The sequence below is a fragment of the Bombus pyrosoma genome, linkage group LG12 (genome assembly GCF_014825855.1).
Source record: "Bombus pyrosoma isolate SC7728 linkage group LG12, ASM1482585v1, whole genome shotgun sequence".
NCBI lineage: Eukaryota > Metazoa > Arthropoda > Insecta > Hymenoptera > Apidae > Bombus > Bombus pyrosoma.
Window position 1 is genome coordinate 12,655,639 of NC_057781.1, and position 20,187 is coordinate 12,675,825.

Genomic DNA, 20,187 nt, shown 5'->3' on the forward strand with positions numbered 1-20,187 from the left:
AAGAAACGAATACATATTTATCTACATACGTAAGAGACGAATCCTTACTTACTTACGTATCATATACTATACGTACACATGTACCTACGATAATCTTATTTCTAAGCCTTTCTATACTTAGAGCCTAAAGACCGACGCGGTACTTGGTATTTTCCCTTCGAAGGCCAGTCCTTCGTTCGACGTTAAGATCTCCATATCCGTAGATGCGTCTTGCCTCCGATTCTCCGCCCTCTGTTACGGTTCTCCGTGTACATAAAGTTAACGTCTTTGACACGAACAATTTTGAAAGCGGAAAGGAAGAGCGGAGGAAGTTTATACGACGGCAGATTCGATTTAACCATCGCGTTTGAATTCACGAAATCCCGTTAACACGCACACTCTATCTCGGTAAAATACGCATTACGTATGGTACCTGGCTATACGATACCGTGACCGTTCGCTTAACATTTAAATTGCATCGTTTCTGTCTGGTTCCTGTCACATCGACTCCCTGATTTCCCTAAGCCGGACGAGCGATATAATTCACGTCACACGCCACTCGATCTTACTATTTCTGTACTTTATATCTTAGTACCTGCTACGATTTTTCACGAATTCTACGTGAAATATTAATACGTTTGGACGTTCGTTTGATATTTCCTTCCTCCTGTACGTTATCACGTTACACCAAATACGAGTACGTGGGTTTCTAACGGGCTGTGATTAACGTACTCGTCGTTACGCGCTATTCTAAAAAAGAAGAGATTTTTGTCGTTGTTTCTGGCCAAATTTTGCAATTCTTTAATTTTGCAATCCTTGCCAAATAAATCGACGGAAGGGAGGAAGACTGAGAGAAAGGGTGGCAGTGTACAAGAGGACGGATAGCAAAGGGAGGAGAGGGGATACAGTCGAAAGTGACTCTCCTCCTCCTCCTCCTCCTCTTCCTCTGGTTCAGGCTACGTCGCGAGGGTACTCGATTACTCAATTAAACCGTAGTGTCGGTAGGCGTGGCAGTTGGACGTACTCACGCACATATATCACTGAGCTACATCGCATACTGGGTAGGAATGGGGTTTGTACGTGCATACAAGAACGAAGGAATATGCCCCATTACTATCCCTATGACGCTTACATAGATGCGAAAGAGTATCAAGAACAACGCGGAATACTACATTCATATACTCCTATCTACTCTTAATCGTATCGTTGCATAAAATACATAAAATGTTTAAGAAGAAACAGCCGGGTCGGGCGGGGGGGGGGGGATAAGAGTTCGTACGACGAAAACAGCGAATCAAAGAATAGTTTCACAGGCAGATAAAAGATATATAAAAGCACGAATGAAAGTGAAAGCTTCGTAAATCGGATATCAAAACCATCAGATCGGATAGAGAGTTAGAGACGCAAATGTAAACGTAAACGGAAAAGCAAATGTGAACATGACTGTGAGTAGTAGCTGTTCGATATTTATCGGTGTTCGTAGATTGTATCTTGCGATAAGCTTTTGTATGCACCGCAACTCTCAAACTGTACATTGCAAACTTAGCTGTCCACGCCGGAAATACCTACTATAGGTACGATTCGAACTGAATGGAGTCGTTGTTTCAACAGCGTTTACTCTTTACCACTTGTAACATACAAATCTATAGGAAGATCTCTGTACGGGTTTGGAAGAAAAAAATAACCGTACTGTGTGTGTCGTGTTATTATAATTTGATTACACGTATCACTGATTACATATATGATAAACGATAAGAGAATGCGACTGTATATGATGGGAACTTTCTTAACTTCGTTTTGTTAAAAAAAAAAATGAGGATGGTATTGGCCAGCTCTCATATTTGTCACCTTATTTCAACTACACGAAACGTTTGTACATGTATGTATGATATAATCTAATATATACGTACGTACTGACGTATATACAAATACGTATATACAGCAAAAGAACGTTAAATTTCTCATTATTTTTCCGTATTCTTTGCATCCTGCTTCTACAAAGTACGGCATATTATTCTTGGAGTAAATTTTCTTATGGTTCGTGACCTTCCAGGCAAGACTTTTACTGCACTTATGCTGCAGGCTATGAAAGAATGAGAACGGAAGTTAGGTTACCCTCGTAAGTACGACATGAAAAAAGGTCTCGTTCTTTTGAATTTAACGCGAGCAAGAGACACTTGAATTTTATCATGCGCAATGTGCAACCAGCGACTACCAACGAACAATATAAATCGAATATCATTGATAAAAGTCTCTTTCTCTTTCTCTCCTCTCCTCTCCTCTCCTCTCCTCCTCCTTCTCCTCGCCCTTCCTACTTTCTTCTACTGTAACAAGATACCACATGTTAATTAGATAGATACGTGTACCAAACGCTTAATTTCGTAAAATACCGATTGATGAATGAATCACGCCTTCCAAATAGTTCCAAACAAAAAGACATCAACATTTTGAAAGCAAAAGTAAAAAGATAGCATTAGACTACGTAAAAATAATACGATTGCCTCGACGATAATATACGTATGCGTATGCGCGCGCGCGCCACACACACACACGCACACACACACACACAGAGGTTACAGTTAGAGAAAAATGATGCAAGAGGGATGTATATAATAATAATTTGTTCTTAATAATGAAAACAAGTCTGGTGCACGTGTCATATGTACACGTATTATACACATATAAATTGGTTGGAGTAAGGAGCTTATCCGTTGACTTCTCTTTCGACTTTGGAGAAATCGAGTAAGCGAATAGGTTATATACTGTCGGTACTTTGTATCAACGAATCCGTCGATATAGAACGTCGTCCTCCTTTGGGATTAAAAGCTGTAACACCTCTTCGCTATCCTCTCCATTCCCCTCGCCCTTCCCCATTTTCTACCCCCTCTTTCGCTATATCTTTCTTTTTCTACGCGTCTCTTACTCTCTTTGCTCGTCCAACCCTCCGACTCTCATTTTCTTCTCCTCTTTTCCCCTAAAAGCCGCGCGAAGTAACCCTGGCACAGCACAGCCAGCACAGCGGTACTATGCCGTCCGGCTAATCGATACGCGTTGGATAGAGAAAACGAGGGTCTCGAATGGGGTTCCCCGGACATCGGAGGGTTGCAAGCAAACGGATGGATAGGTGTTATTTCACCGGGGCGAGAATCGAAGAAAATCCGAAAAGCTAAAGTCGATCCAACGTTTTCGTTGTCTTTATCTTGTCAAGTTGATATCAGTTTGATAAATTAACTACACACGTATACATACATATAACTAATAAAATGTCGTCGATCGACGATCGATTCGATATTCAATCACCAAGGTTACACTCTTCTTATTATCCATTTCTTCGCTCTAAATAGATGGGTCTTTAAAGCTACTTGTCTCGTACCAAAAGTTCCTCTACGTTCGTCTATTACGTACGCAATTACGTTGTCGCCTATCCCTACGAATTTCTCTCCTTTCGTGTTAAATATTCGGCAAAACGAGCAATTCGATCTTTTCTTTTTCTTTTATTGGTTCGACGCATTACCAATATTTCTTCAATCGTCGACCGGTCAGGACAGTCCCGCGTTAGATCATCGTGACTGTAGATCTTTTTATCCTTTCCTTTTATTCGTATTTTCCCTTATCTGCTCTCTATTCTTCCTTTACAATTTTTTCCTCGTCTTTCTCTTTTTTTTTTTTCATCCTCGACCAGTATATTTCGGTGCGAGTCGGTCGAACAGTATACTCGCAGCACAAAGCCTTATTCATAGTCGTCGGCCATAACTGCCGTTTGCGTCTACAGTCTACAGTCTGCAGTATACAGTCTACGGCCATTGCGATCACCATCTTTATCGGTGCGGCGTCGAATATCGAGTTCGTGTGACAAAATTTCTACATACGTATATACATAACGGCAAAATAAAGAATATTCGGTAATAACGATATTCTCTAACGAAAGTCACGAAATTAGGAAAGGGCGCATGAAAACGGTAAAGCAATCGGGGCTACGAGTCTTGAAATAGGTACACTAAACGCAAGAAAATGTACTCTGTCTCTTTTCTTGTCGTTCTTTCCATGAATATATTTGTTAGGATAAAGGAGAAGAAGAAAATATGACGAGGAAAGAGATACTTGTTAGGTAAAAATACAGATATGAATTGTGAGTAAAGACACACGAGATACACGAGACATAAAGGCGTTATGATGTGTGAAAATAATTGATTTGCGGTGCCTATGTAATTAAAGGAACGAAAACCAAGTGGAAATTATACAGTATAATATTCCACTCACTCGGCAATTTTCAATCAGTAAAATACAAGTGTAATGGTTTTCAATTGACATGACAATAAGATTGAAAATCTGTCTTGACAAACGGCAAAGGTTCAAAGAAATTTTCCAAAATAAAATGATCTATTTGATTTGAAAATCGTGTTAATGCGAATATATACATTGCATGCAACACACTGCCACCTATTCATGACAAACTATGCTGCATCACGTCGCACAACACAGCACTCTGTTGGTCGAGCATACGCTCGCTGTAGATACAGCTCCGTATCGATTTCTATTCTCCTTCTCTTTTCTCCTTCATCCCCACCGTTTCTCTCACTCTTTCTTTATTCGCACATGCATGCGTAATGCGCATATATATGCGTATGCAGAAATGTGTATGTTCAATCTTCGATTGCACGCATAATATGCAGCAATTTCTTCGTAACCGACAATTTTTATTTGTATCCTCGTTTCCAAATTGTTTTCGTTCCGTCTCTCCTCTATTTTTATTATTCATCTACAGTCTCCACTTTTTCTTTCCTACAATTTCTTGACAAATCTTATTTTCCGTATTATTTATTATCCTCATCCTTAGTGCAATATACACGTATTTCATTTATGTGTAAGAATGTATTAGGTTGTCCGAAAAGTGTCTTTCTTTCGCAAACGTGTTTTTTACAACAGCGCACCTTCATATAAATATGACACCAGGTCTGTGAGATGTCGCGGTGTTTATCTCAACATAACAAAATGGATCATGTACGTAATTCGATAAAATAATATAAAACAAAAAACGCTGTGCGTCTATTATTTCCTCATAAAATGAAAGAAACTTTTCGGACAACCTAATACAAGCAATGGTGCGTGTGAAACACGATATAGAATAGATTCAAATGAATTGAAGGGAGAGAAAGTGACAAAGAAATATATGAAAAATAAATCCCGTAACATCGAATATATTAACGCTGAATCATTAAACATGATACATTCGAAACAAAATTCATTTCCTCTACACGTAATACAACGTCGTTTAAAGAATATATACATGCACGCGCATACGTACGTATATCTTTTTGGTCCCTTTCTAAGGAGTTAAGTTACAGGACTGCATAACGAATACTGATTTTGAAGAAAGACTAGCAACCATCTATTCTAATATAAATTATTGCTGCGTTTCTTTTATATTCCACATTTATTATCGTTTTTTAACACCTTATGGATTTATGAGAGTGTAAACAGTTTTGATTATAGGAATAAAATTTGTCTTTCGAACTCGATACATCGCGTATCTATCATTCGGTGCCTATATATTTATTAATATTTTCTAATAATTAGTTGACTGCTATAAGTTGATTGCTATAATCACAATTGCACTGTTTACGCGAATTTGGTGTTCTCTTCTGTTTTGCGATTATTATAAGTGTAACAAAATTGCAAGCAATTTAGCGATCGCAAAATGCGAGTAAAGAGATGGGTTCTATTCGATGTGGAAGGGTTGCTGTCTGCTCTCTCTTCCTAACCCCTTCTCCTTTCGCCTGAATATCGATCTGCCTTAAACAAACTCGACTTCGTCCTCCGTTTATTCGAACGTAATCGACTCGTTCTTTGTTTTGTACAAATACACAGATCAACCTTACTCTAATTTCTTTCGTTCTTCGCATTGCGCATACACGCAAACACACGTACACGCAATAAGAGCATATACACGTGTATGCGACACTACGCGGCTATACGGCGCGAAATACGCGATGTATTATACATATTATTGTACTTTTGCGACTGGTTATCGAGAAATTTCCGACTGGTTGTGCATGATTGTTGAAACGATTTCATCTTACATGATGTAACTAAAGATGATCTCGGATAGACTCACCTGCGACAGTTAGCGTTGCGTTTCGACTTGGAACAGAACCTGCTTGATTTCTTGCAACGCACCAATACACTCCTCCGTCTTGTTCTTTTTTCCCGTGCATTACTCTCAAGAAGAAAAGAGATCCCGTAGGAAGAAGAACACGATGTGATTTTGCATCTCCGGGTGATGTTTGAACCAGTTCACCGTCCTTATACCACTCAATCACGGGCTGAGGTTTACCTTCCGCCTTGCAATTCAATGTTACCGGCTCATTCTTGGCCACTATTATATCCGAAGGATGTTCCGTTATACGCGGTGATCTCAATTGCCCTGGAACCAGAATATTTTGATATATTATGATTGATTCGCATTAAAGACAATTGTAAAGTCACAGCCAAAAATATTCACATTGATGTTTTACCCGATTTTCTATTTTTCCTATTCATCGTTACATCGTTATATTTCTCATTCTAATTCTATAGACAAACTTTCTATAATATATACATTTGTCAACGTACGTTGCACTTATTTATTACGTTGCATTTACGTATTAATTATATCCACGTAGCTATATTGAATTTTATATCATTTGGTAATTACGTATACGCTTTCATATGACCAAAAAATGTTATAATATCTACAATGAAACGTGTAACCTGATAAAAAACACTTCATCGGAAAATAAGGATACAAGTACGAATACTTTTTGTAGTTACTGTATGTACCTAAGTACGTAAGTCTCCGTCGTTTCGCTATTGTGTCGAATTTTACTTGTATTCGATGTGTGTGTACGTGTGCATGTGCGTGTATGTGTTAGATATGTAATAAGTACATATCTTGTACGCCAACAAGCGCGCTCTTATTTAGGTCGATTGTAATTCGACAATGTATAACATAGCCTCTAAATTGTTGGTTGTACGATGAAGATAGACACGCTTACGTTACCTGCTTCAAACTCCATGCTTGAGCAAAGCTATTTCAACTATCCCGATATAGCTAGAGGGATTCTAAAATATTCTTGGAACGCGCAGGGTACAGATACAACCTATAGACCACAAGTAGTTTACAATCGCTTCGTGCAGTCTGCAAATTCTACTCGAACGTGAACGTCTAAAGCAAAATCAGCCGAGAAATGTTGCACATCTGTAAGAACGTTTATTTAAATTCCGAGATGTGCGAGCGTTCTTTGCCATCATTAAGAAATTCTTCGTTTTTAAATGTTTATCCCTAGTGTTCTTTTCTATAGCGAACGAAGCAATTTCGTCAGTGGATGATTATAATATTGACACGTATTGAAATGTGGCAACAGGAAATAAGAATGCAGAAAGAACGCGATAAGTTTATAAGATATATGTGTGTACGCGTGCACGTGTTTTTATATAATAATATTATAGGGAGCACATTTTATGATTTTAGCGTAACATGACATACACGTATTGCGTATACTCGCAACAGACAAGTGAACGTACGTAGGGATATTGGCGCGACGAAATGTATATGTACATGAGGAGGTCGTATGTATTTCAATGGTACGTATTTCAATTTTTTCAACAGATATCCTTGAATATATTTCTAAAACATATCTTTGCGTTATGAGAATTTTTGACACTTTTTAGGCGCGCACTTGCTTGTATGACAGACTAAGATATAGATAGACAATTGGGGAAAAAAGAGGAAAGAGAATGAATACTTTGGTAATTATAATTATATGTATATACAGAGGAGATGTATATGTCTCACCGCCTTCCGTGATTTTCAAATTTGTCGACGGGGTCTTTGCCATGATGCTGAACGACACTTTTCTACGCATACATACATACATACGTATGTACATGCGTATATGCGCGCGCGCGCGCACACACACACACACACACACACACACACACACACACACACACAAAATGTTGGCTTTATGTGCGGACATGATGCTATTATATATATGTCCGTGGTCGTTACTCACGCACAGCTAAGGTGAGTTGAGTTTCTTTATCCTTTCTGTGCCTAAAAATTGATAGGCAAGATCTATGAACGCATCCTATGATGCCATCATGCCCGTACATAAAGTCAATCCGATCCTAATCCACCTCAAGATAAAAAGTAGCAAAAATATTTTTATGAATATGTATGTTGGAAATTAATGTCGAGCGGTAGTTAAAAAGTTATTCAGAATATTGACCTTAACGATACATTTGAAAATCATTAAAATCGGTCAGGTGTATACCTAGCCCCTTCTATATAATTACCAATTTTTTTTACTCTATTTTTACTTTAGTTGCATGCTAAAGAAACATTCAAATAAAAACGGATTTATATAATCAAAGAATAATGGATAAGTTTTCAAAGAGTGACTGGGTTTTATTACTTTGGCAGATGCCTTTATTTACCTACGCTTGGATACACAATCCTTATCGTACTCTATAAATGTCTTTGACGGTGTTCATTTGTATATGTACCAAACATGTATGCACTATGCATGTATAGACATTTGTGCATTTCTCTTTTGTCCTCTCGCTTCAGTATTCGGAAACAATAGACATTGTGGCTAAATTAAAATCGCCTCCGGAGTTTTCATATTTCGCTGTTGAACAGAGTCGTGAGCGCACGTGAACCAACTCCCAGTTCTTATGCTCGGTAGGCCCGAGGCATCTCGTTTCATTTCAGTCCTAACCTTCTCCGAATCAAGCTATCTCGGCAACCTGCCTTGCCAACCCGCTGTCACTCTCTTATTTCTTTCCTATTTTATCACATCCATCCCCCCCTCCTCTCTTTCTCTCTCTCTCTCTCTCTTTCTGTTTCTTCGTCTTTTTTCATTTTTTGTCATATTATATTTTATTTCTCCTTCTATTCTCCTCTCCCCCTCTTTTTCTTTTTCTACAAATATTGGGTTGGTAATTAAGTGATTGCGGATTTTGTCATTAGGTGGTATTGACAAAATCCGCAATCACTTAGTTGCCGACCCAATATAATCTCCAAATTTTAATTTAATTTCGATCTAATTTCCATCAACATTTACAAATATGTCAAATACGTATATTCAATTTTCCGTCGCAATAGTTACAGCACTTGACAAAATCTGCCAAAGATATTGTAAAATAACAAACATAAATGAAATTCTCGAATAGGAATCGGGAGAGACGTAAAATTGCTTGAAGCGTTCGAAAATTCCAAAGTTTCGAAACAGCCGGATATTTGCTTCTATGCGTAATACTTTTCGCCAACATATAAATACATATTATATGTATGTATGCACTATGTATGTATTATTAATCCAACGATACGTCCAACGAGTTCAAATATCCGAATTTTTGTGCAAAAATTCTGTCAATAAGATAGACACGAGAACTAATTTCGGCTATTATGAAGATAATCTTACAGAGATTAAAGTACAGAATTCTTGCACACACGATGACTTGGCTTAGAGCTTCGCAACTGCAACGTGAGTATTGATTTGCCGCTGTTGCGCTTCAGCTCTGTAGGTTCTACTCGTTTCGCCGTCTTCGTAGACTCTGCCAGCTGTGCCGGATCTTGTTCTTTTCCCCTATCATAGATTTCTTTTCTTTCTGTAAATCGTTTATCGTTTTCTTATCGCACGTACAACGTTTTACTCGGCTTTCTCTTTTTCCCAATTTACTTGTGTTCTTCTACTCTGTCCTCTTTTCTCCTGAATCTCAATATCTCCATCAGTTCCTCTTTTTTTCCTGTTTCACTCCTTTCCTTTCTTTTCATATTACATATATACGTGCATATGTACATATATCGTACATCCATATGTTTCATCAGAATAGTATATCGTTATTCGATTAGCCACCATTTCTCATTTCTTTGTTCATATTAATCCCTTTCTCCATTTTATATTTGATTTTTCAATTCATAGTATACGAAGCATATTCATAGTATACGAAGACGACGCAAATTACGCTCTTTGAAAATATCTTAATCAACATGTTACAAATAATCTCTTCCTATCTTGTATAAGGAAATGCAAGTGGGGACGTAGATATTCCTAAAATTGAGAGAGAAATAATATTATACAAGATTATAGAAGAATATAAGATTCCATGGAAGCAGAAGTAGACGAAGAGGAACAAGGAGAAAGGGCAGAAGGTAGGTTGAAAAGTACATAGTACAATGTACCGCGGTACACGAGTATCCAATGGTATGTATATCACGATAAACCGACAAAACGTTTCGAAAGAATCATTTTATATATTCTGAAATCGTTGTCATTTTTCACATTGTTATTTTTATTATTCTATTATCTTTTTGTACTTCTCGAACATTATCTCATGCGAACAGCATTTGCAACTAATAGGTTGTTGTCGTGATTTTTCAAGTGATTCGTATGTACATGTATGTTTGAGCTTGTATGCCAGAGAGAAGGCAATCGAAAGAAATAACGCAGAAAGAAAGGAAGCAGAGAAGCAAGGAAGAAAGGAAGAGAAAGGGAAAGGGGGAAAAAAGGAAGAAACAGTTTCATTACTTTCGATCCCTAAGAAGGATATTCTTGTAAGAGGGGAAGGTAGAAGACGAAACGGGAATAACCATTGAATTCCTTGAGACGCGAGGGAAACCTAAGACGTACGGAACCTTCGAAGAGGGTTCGGCCGACACACCCTACTCGAGTTCTTTCAGAGCAGGGCCGTCCAAAGTTGTGGAAAAAAATAGCAGCTTTCTATTATTCGAAGAGAATCGATGATAGCTTTCTATTTCTATTTTAACTAATTTTCCATTTGTTCCTGTTCAAAGTACGTCTTTGTCTTTGTATGTCAAAGTTATGCGACGAGATCAAGCGGCATTGCCGCTGAAACAACAATCTAGCGTTCATTGTTAAATAATAACCATAATAAAATTTTATATTTTTATCCATATATTCTTGCTGTCAAACGCACGAATATGCCTAAATGTTTCCTAATATAGGTACACACGCATACTCGTATATCGCCAAAGTGTATGAAATACGTAGAGTGCATGGTATAGTGTTCTCTTCTTCTTCTTCTTGCGTATTTCACCATAATATGGTGAATATGCTTCAGATTTTCAGATCTAAATGACTTATTTTAATCTGATATTCAATAAATTAAACAACAGTACTCATTTATTAGCTTGTATTATTATGAAAATAAGGAGAATATATACTTGTAAAAGGTGTAGAAAGTTTCAAATATTGGCGTAACAATATTAAATAACCGTTTGATATCGTTATCGTCTTGCATCTATTTTTTAAATATAGTTTTCGTTTTACAGCGTCACAGCTTTTATTGCATGAAACAAGTATATGCATATTTTACTTTTCTACTCTCTTCCATTAAACAAAATAGCTATGTACGAACGTGTATTGCTAATACATATTACGTATACTAATATTTCTTGTTTGTAGCGCATTCTGTATTTATTAAATTCGCATATCAGAATGTAAAACTTAAAATTAATATTCGATCATCGACATCCGTCAGTTTTATAGTTAACGACCATTAAGATAAAAAAAAAAAATCGTTTGCATTGGTGTCATTATCTTGCGATTTTTAAAATGCACCGTTGTATCTGATATGTATAATGTAACATTTTTATTCATTTACTGTAGTCGAAGATTTTGTAAATTACGCTTATTTCAAAATAATTGAATTATTAGAAATGAGGATAATTATATTAATTGAACGAAAACAATATGAGGCCAATTAAAGACGAAGACTGTAACATTTTAATTTTTGCTCTTTTTCTTATTCTCCTTTCTTTTTTTCTCAAGCGTTACTACTGCTTCGAGAAGTATAAACATTAAGCATATCGCATAAGCGTTGATCGTTAGAAGTAGAACGATCGATCTATTCCGTTATACAAAAATGCTCCAGACAAAATTTTCCAATGTAGCATCGGGAAGGTTTTTTTCTAAATTTGATCCCTAGATTCCCCATAATCGACAACGCAGGTATTCAATTTTTCCTATTTTTGCAAGGAATTGAAAATGTTATTTTTGCAGCCATTGTACGTAAAATTATATTTGCTATGATTTCCTTATTTATTATTTTCTAAACGTCTGATATGTTTGAAATTCAACAGTATGTTTTTCAAGATTTTTAGCTGTTAAAATAATTGACAATTTTTCTAGAGAACGTAGAATGTGGAAACAATCTTTGCGAATAAGAAACATAAATATCGTGAGTGTCATTGTTCTCGAGTCTTAAATCTTCAACGGCCCAATGTCCAGACATGGACATGTGAGAATTAAAAACATCCATTGGAAGAGGATTAACGAAGTTGAAACAAATTAAATTGTTGGAACGAACGGCACTCTTACGAGTCGTTTAATAAAATGACTTTACGCCATCCCATGATACGCATATAGGTCAATTTCAGCAAAAATTTACCCTTTTAATCGAAAATGATTTTGTAGTATTTCGAACAATTTTCTGCGTAATCTTGTAATCGATCTTATTAGGTTATACACAGATCTGTATGGTATTCTTTGTTTTGTAGGTATGCTTTAACTTAGTCGACAGATATTATAAATATAGATGTATTGGTTATTCGTAAGGCTCACAGACAGCCAGCCAGATGGACAGATTCGCTTCGTACGAATCGCTGGTGGTTCGTTTCTATCCTGTGAAGTGTCGCGCATAACCTAATAGTTTCGTTTCACATCGGTGATACTCGGCTACCTTCGCCAGACTTTCCATCCACAAAAATAGACCAGCCAATGTCTATCATCCAATACCGTGTCTTTTTACTAGAGCGTAATCAGCGCAAAATCATTCCTAAGCTGTATTGTCTGTTAGTGATCTATAATTTCATGCATTATCGAGAACAGTATTAAACGAAATAAATCTTTGTATCGTATTTCGTCTTTTCATCGTTCATTATCGTTCATTATCGTTATTATGTATCAACTTAATAGAGAGAACAATATCACCGATACTTAGAAACAAGCAATATTTATTTAAGTCCACTATATGATATGTTACTGAAATGTTAAGTACTAAAGAAAAGGAAATATTATACCCATATTTGGATATCAATTTCTTTCTTGCAAGTTTGAAAATTCTCTTTAACAGGTTAGATCGAGATCAAATTAATTAGGGAAAACAATATTTGTAAATACAGTATCACGTATACATATACCTATGCAGATACATGTACATTTAACACGTTAAAGCAATTTTTATTACGATACATTTAGATATTAAAGGCTTTTGCAATTTCATTTGAAAGAGAAAGCGTTTCATATCACAAATATAATTTTACATATATATCAGTTTAAAATTTCTCAACGAAATCGACAGCGTTATTCTTTACGGAGAATAAAAATTCTCCCATTGAAAAAGTAACTTGCAAATTCCATCGTATAGGTGAAGGAAGGTGGAAGGACATAGAAGCTGAGGAATATGGTTAAAGAACGTTTTGAATATGACCTTCTTCAAACTATTTGTCTTCTATATACATTAATTCCACATATATAGCGTATATAGATATAATATAATAATAATTTACTCAAGACGATTATGTCAAACTATTTATTTCGTATTTGAAATATATATATATATATATATATATATAATGGATATAAAACTTTATTATCATTATGGCGTTGCACTACTTATAATTAGTATAGTAATAATTTTGTCTTCATTTTTACAGTAGATATTTCATTGATCAATTTTTTACTGTTTTGATACATTTATAAATTAAATTCGCTTGCATGATTACACAAGCTCGAGATCAAATCTATCTATGCATGTATAATATAATCACGTTCTGATTGTTCTTTGAGTTTGCAAAGGAAACAAAAGATATTTATTTCCGCACTTGTAATCATCATATACTACATACACATATACGTGTACATATACATATTAGACAGAATATTGAGACTTTTATCGACAAAAGCAGTATGTGGAATCGTATTATAGGCATTGATTTATGGGTATTCTACCATGCAACCTATATGTCGTTGCCTTTATTTAGATATTAAGTTCGCTAATTGTAAATTGTAACATAATAGATTGCGTTCCCTTTTATTTCAAACGGAAGCTGTATAACGACTTAAAAAAGTAATTGAATTAGTTGTACAGAAATCATAATTATTTACTCTTTGTCGTTGATCATGCTCGAATAATTTCTGTTACGTATCTGTTAAAAGCAACCATTTTCAAGCACGTGATTCCTCGTTGTCAGTGATATATTATCACCCCAATTTCACTTGACTTTTGTTTTTAACGTCGATTCAATGAGACCAACTTCACAAGAACAAAAGATTTATCTTCAAGGAACATTACCATTTGTGTCAGTCTCTTTTCTCATTTGTTATCGCACGTCTGAGAACAAGAGGTCGTAAAAGAAGAAATATGTATCTCTGCTTGAACTCCTTTTTATTAAACTATAAACTTAACGGTTCGTTGTATTAAATTAAACAAAAAATTTCCAATTTATTGTGATTGGTATTACAGTATTATTCGTAATTGGTATTATTACGTAGAAGAGTGAAAAAACTATTTTCTAAAATTATTCACTTCATTATGACAATGGTTAGGCGTCAAGAAATAATGACGACGACGATGATGATGATGACGGTGATGATAAATAATTGACTATACTTTCTTTCCTCTTACGCTAGTTAAATTTACATACGACGTAGATGTGAAGGCCTGGCGTTGTGTTAAAAAGCGAAAAAAGATATAAATCTCCGAAATGTATAGGTACATAGAGAACAGGAGAGAGAGAGAGAGAGAGAGAGAGAGAGAGAGAGAGAGAGAGAGAGAGAGAATACGAGGAACGTCAAAGAAAAGTTAACAGATTTAGGGATAGAGAGATTTAGAAAGGAAGGGAGACTTACCATGTACCATAAGGGCGAAAATTGCTGTCGCGAACAAGTTTCTTAGCCACTCGTTGCGCATTTTTCTTTCGGATATCCAAAGATTCTGAAGAAGGTCGTGAATGACGAACGAGACCCTTTACAATCGTTGTAACTTGATGTTAATACATGTTGATGAAAATTCAATGGAAAATTACAGATGTATCCGAAAACCGGATAAATAGAATCAAAGGCCAGAAGGAACACACGCACGATGTCGACGAGGTTAAACCGGTAAGAGCGGCCACTCGCGAGAGGATTCTCCTTTCGAGTTTAGAGCACAAAGTAGCTTTCCAGGCGAGAGGCGTATCTTTCGGCGTGACACTCGCGCGCGCCTCATTTCCATGCCATTACACGTTACCACAAAATACGCGTACGTACGAACGTCCATACGTACGAACAACGCACACCCACACCCACATTATATTCGATACCCACCTACGCACACGCACTAACTATATCCCCATGTATTTGTACACCAGCTACGTATACATGTGTCACTCATCTATATTCACCAATATGCATACTATGTTTGCAGTAGCGTCAAGTAATGTTATGTTACGTTAAACCACTAACCGTCGGTCGATCACCGGCAGCCCCATTCTTATCGAACAAAACCGACAATTGCTTTCATGCGATGAACTTCTGACATCGCCGGAGCTCGCGCGCGCGCGCGCGCATGCACACGCACAGGCGCATACACGTATATATTAGAAATAACGCACATACGTGTTCGTAACACACGTTATACACGAAATACGTAAAGGAAAAGGAAATCACGACCAATGCACTCGATGTCACGTTTTTTCTAGCACACTTTCATTCTCTTCCGAAGGAAGGAAGGGAGGGAGGGAGGGAGGGAGGGAGAGATGGGAAATAAGGGGAAAGAGATGAAAGAGAGGGAGAGAGAGAGAGAGAGAGAAAGAGGGAGAGAGAAAGAACTATTCTAATTCTTTGATCGATCCAAACCGCGCGTCCTCATTGCCACTTATGAACGTACAATCACTGATTCGATGCGTTTCGTATTAGGTATCCATTTATTCGGTCTTCTACTCTCTAAGGTTAGCATACGATCGATTGGTTCCGTATTTTCGAAGAACGGCGTTCCTTTCAAAATCGATCGCTTCGTGACCGACTGTCAAGCTACGTTCCGTTTCTCTGTTCCTTGAACAATTATTCTCACTTGTAATTATATTTGCCATCTTTCGACAAAAGAATTAGCGTTGATTATCGAAAGAAATATGAAAATTGTGCGCACAATTATAATAATATATAAAAATTCAATCAATTTTAGGATAACGATAGTTTATAAACGACTACAGTCGACTCACCGCGACGATCGAGTCACGACTGAGGGCGCAGCAATTCTTTTCGTGTACCACGCGGCACTTCGGCTGCTTTCGAGTATCCTCGTTCATTCTCGTAACCTCTTTGGTTCTGGACGTTCTCGGCCCTTGGTTCTCATCGTCAGTTGACGCTTCTCAGCAACAAAACATGTACCACGAACGTATACAAGTACGTACGTACATCCTTACACACATATGTAACTATGTACTTCAATGTTTCTGTTCGAAATCTTATTATAGCAATCGATATAAGTAACAAACTTTTTCTGACTTGGCTGTAGTAGCTAACCATTAATTTTTGCCTAACTATCCTATTTATCGAAATTATGGGTGTGACAGTGTGTGGCCAAGAAAATACCCAAACAACGTTATTAATCATTTCTACGTAAATAAATGTAAATGATTGTAAAAATTTCACATTTATCTAACACATAGATATCTAACACATAGATATGATTATCAAGTTTTAATCAAATTTTATTTATATTAATGAATATGGTCGACATGCTTGTATCTACTATTACATGTGACCATAACCTTTTTCATCGTTATATAATTGTTTAGTTCATCTATATGTTGTGCAACATGCGATAAGCCTTGATAAATAAGATAAACCTCCGCGATAATTGTATGTTGCGTACCCAGAATGACATGTACATGGCAGATGCGCGCGCGCGCTCATACGCACCATGCACAGTGCACAGTATTGCACAGTAAACAGCATACATCCGCTGCCTGCATACCTACAGCCTTATTTTTATGCAATTACATATAAACTAAAATTTGTTGTTGCGCAATCGAGCACTGTAATAGAGTTACGGATTAGTCATAGAATGACGACACGTAGAAATTGTAAGTAATGAAAGAAACCGATGGTCATAAATTTCGGACAGACTGATCAAAGATCGAGTCTGCTTAGATATAACGGCAATGAGGCAACGCGACTACATATAAGATTTTCAATGTCAAAGAACAGTTGCAACCAAAGTAGAAAGTTGCAATTGTTACAAACGTTACAAAAAATAATAATTTATAACGAACGGTTAATGATCGAAAAATGCTAATCAACGGCGTAATTCCCAGTAAGTATGTGGCCGTCGATGCCGGAAACTCACTGACTGGTCAGTACTCATTGAACGCTAATAGCAATCGCAAGTTTCCCTTCCCTGTAAATAACCGGAAATTTCACAAAAGTATATTGTGTGCCAACTATCGTTGTTAGCAATTTAATTAATTTGCAAATAGTTGAAATCAGTATTCACAATCAGACATACGTAGAATCGAATCGACACTGAATGAGTTAGAAACGTAATAGGGGCAGACAAATTAATAGTGTATAAAGTAGTTTTTCAACAACTTGACGATTATTTGATTTAATTATACTTGTAACACAGAGATGTCATGAAAAATAATGTATAAAAAACGACGAGCTACGCAATGTAAAGCAATGTTTTTTCTAGAACGATTAACGATCGATTTGGTAGGTTATCTAAAAGATTCGATTTGTAAATGTATCCTTATAGATAGAAGATATCTTATAGATAGCAGATGCTCCCGGATATAGCAACGGCTCAAATAAAATTCTTTTCGATAAAAAAAAAAAAAAAGGCAAAATATAAAATAAACAAAAGTTAATCGACAATTATGTTATACGTTATCTATAGTTTGCAGGATGCACGTATTGCTCGTCATGACTTGAAATTTCAGTATCATCCACTTGAACGGCCGGTTAATGCTTGACATTCGTTTTCAAACGTGAATTGTTGATCAGTATGCAGAAAGTACTCTAGAAGATCTACAACTATCTGATGACGTGGTCTATTGAAAAAATCACCTATATTTTCATGAACATTCATCGGGCATCGTGAGTGCAATACGTACCTACATATGTATGGAAAATAACTTGCAATGTTGAGACGAAGCTGTTGCGTTTTCTAATATGTACATATATTTTTATGGTTTTGCGTAAGAGCGAAAAAAATTGGAAAGAAATTAGTTTACCTAAGTAAAATTGAAACGAATCCTTTGATTTCTGGATGTGTTCTCAAATAAATTTCATTTTTCTTTCTCTCGATACATTTTCTTGAATTTAGATTGCATTTCTGACGTCTGTTAAGAGCTCCAATATCATAATTTAGCGTACCATGAGCCGGATCTTTTGGATGGAAGGCATGAATATTTCTCGGCAACCGATCCATAAAACGTGCTTATCACGAAACAGAAGACAATATTTAGTCTTAGGTTGCTCCGGTTCAGGAGGGTGCAAGAAAACGTTTTAATTTTGAAAAGAGAAATTCGACGATTAACAACATGTCCCTTATTATGCATTCAATTAGTTGCTAAGCAACGAATCAAACAAACCTTTATTCTACATAGAATTATACGATTCCTATTGCCCGTATTGCAAGATTGAAAGAGGATACCGACGTAGCGAGATGGGTCACTGATGTGACGGACACAACCAAAAAGGTGGATCATGTGTTATGATCAAACTATTAAAAGTTAATCAAGCAAAATACAGAGGTAAGTATTTTGTTATTTATAATATCTATATGTACAATCAATACATATATATATATATGTATATATATATATGTTGCGTTGGAGTATATGTACTATGTATGCCAATTAAAAGGTACAAATATTGGGTTGGTAAATAATCACTTAGTTGCCAACCCAATACAATGAAACTTTTGTCGGAGCGCTGAAACGTAGACGTGTACCTATCACATTTTATCGCTACAAGTTGAAACCATTTTAGCCACTACTTCCGGTGAAATTCTTTACAGAAATTTTTCTTTCTTTCTTCACCGGTTTCAATATCGTATACATATATCATATGTGTACACATGTACAAGTGCGATGTAGCTAATAGCGGTCATGTCCATGCATGGTGCAGGAAGAGGTTTTCCTTTGTTGGGGAATTCCAGTGAGCGAGAAATGATTACGTAACTATTCTGCATATGTTGTATTAATTTATCTTCGATCGATCGCTTTCCTAATTTTATTACTACGTTACGTCTATTGCCGAATTATATAATCGGTATATTATCGATCACATTCGAATCTAACGTGATCGCGTACTTTGCTTGTTCGTTGTTATTCGCAAATTCTCATCAATTTCGATGCATTCAAGTTAGTTCTTCGTTGAAAACATATCTCGTTAAACAACATTTTGCCATTTGTTGGATTCCTTACAAAGATTACAAAGATATTAATTCGAAGAAGGCGAAAGCTATTATACGTATTATACCACATTAGCAACGATCCACTTAATTGTAAACATATCCACGTAAAGCTTACGTTGCATCAACTTGCCAAATTTTCTTGATTCATACATACTCAAGTATTAACCAATGGATGAATAGATAGACGAGTAAATAAATTGTAATAGAATTGGTAATAAAATCGGACTAAAGCGTCCATTAAATAAGGACTTTATCATTTTCGAAAAGGCATCTCTCGACGTAAACGATTTAGATCAAATTACGATTTCTAAGTTATGACTTACGTTTGAAAGTCATTTAAATGTATCGAACAACTTGTGTGTGTGTGTGTGTGTGTGTGTATGACTTAAAAGCAACACGACTTATGAGCAACGCACAAAACGCTAAAACAACGAATTCTCGATTTTTTGGAAAACAAATAATTGTCGTGATACACTGGAAAGAGGGAAAGACGAATAGCTAAGCCGGAAGATCGGGAAACGATAAGCGGGGATAGACGATCATCTAGATAGAGTGAGGAGACTCGTCTAACATATAACATGAGAAAGAAGATCTCAGTTACTAGTGCGCGTTTGCCTAGCAATAGAGGCATTCGAAATTGTGCCATAAACTCCGTAGAAATAATCACTATCTCGTAGATACACATATACATCGAATTAGAAATTTGAAATTTGATCAACTACACATGTTTACGACAGG

The 20,187-nt window shown here is 36.3% G+C and overlaps 1 protein-coding gene, 1 long non-coding RNA gene and 1 pseudogene across 2 annotated transcripts in view; 1 reads left to right on the forward strand and 2 right to left on the reverse strand.

Moving 5' to 3' along the window:
• The window catches only part of LOC122573376 (roundabout homolog 2-like), a 29,003-nt gene extending 12,755 nt beyond the window's left edge, over positions 1–16,248 (reverse strand). The window contains exons 1-2 of the mRNA XM_043739643.1: positions 14,898–16,248; positions 6,095–6,403 (exon numbers count right to left, since the gene is read on the reverse strand). Coding sequence (XP_043595578.1) covers positions 6,095–6,403; positions 14,898–14,958 — 370 coding nt within the window. The 5' untranslated portion in view covers positions 14,959–16,248. The remainder of the gene's footprint in view (positions 1–6,094; positions 6,404–14,897) is intronic.
• LOC122573393 lies at positions 7,163–11,775 on the forward strand. Its single transcript, XR_006318730.1, has 4 exons — positions 7,163–7,426; positions 7,490–7,602; positions 7,690–7,767; positions 10,050–11,775. It is a non-coding gene; the product is annotated as an uncharacterized LOC122573393 (long non-coding RNA).
• A 1,654-nt stretch (positions 16,249–17,902) lies between the features above and the next one.
• Positions 17,903–18,784, reverse strand: LOC122573392 (annotated as a pseudogene).
• Between the last annotated feature and the right edge of the window lie 1,403 nt (positions 18,785–20,187).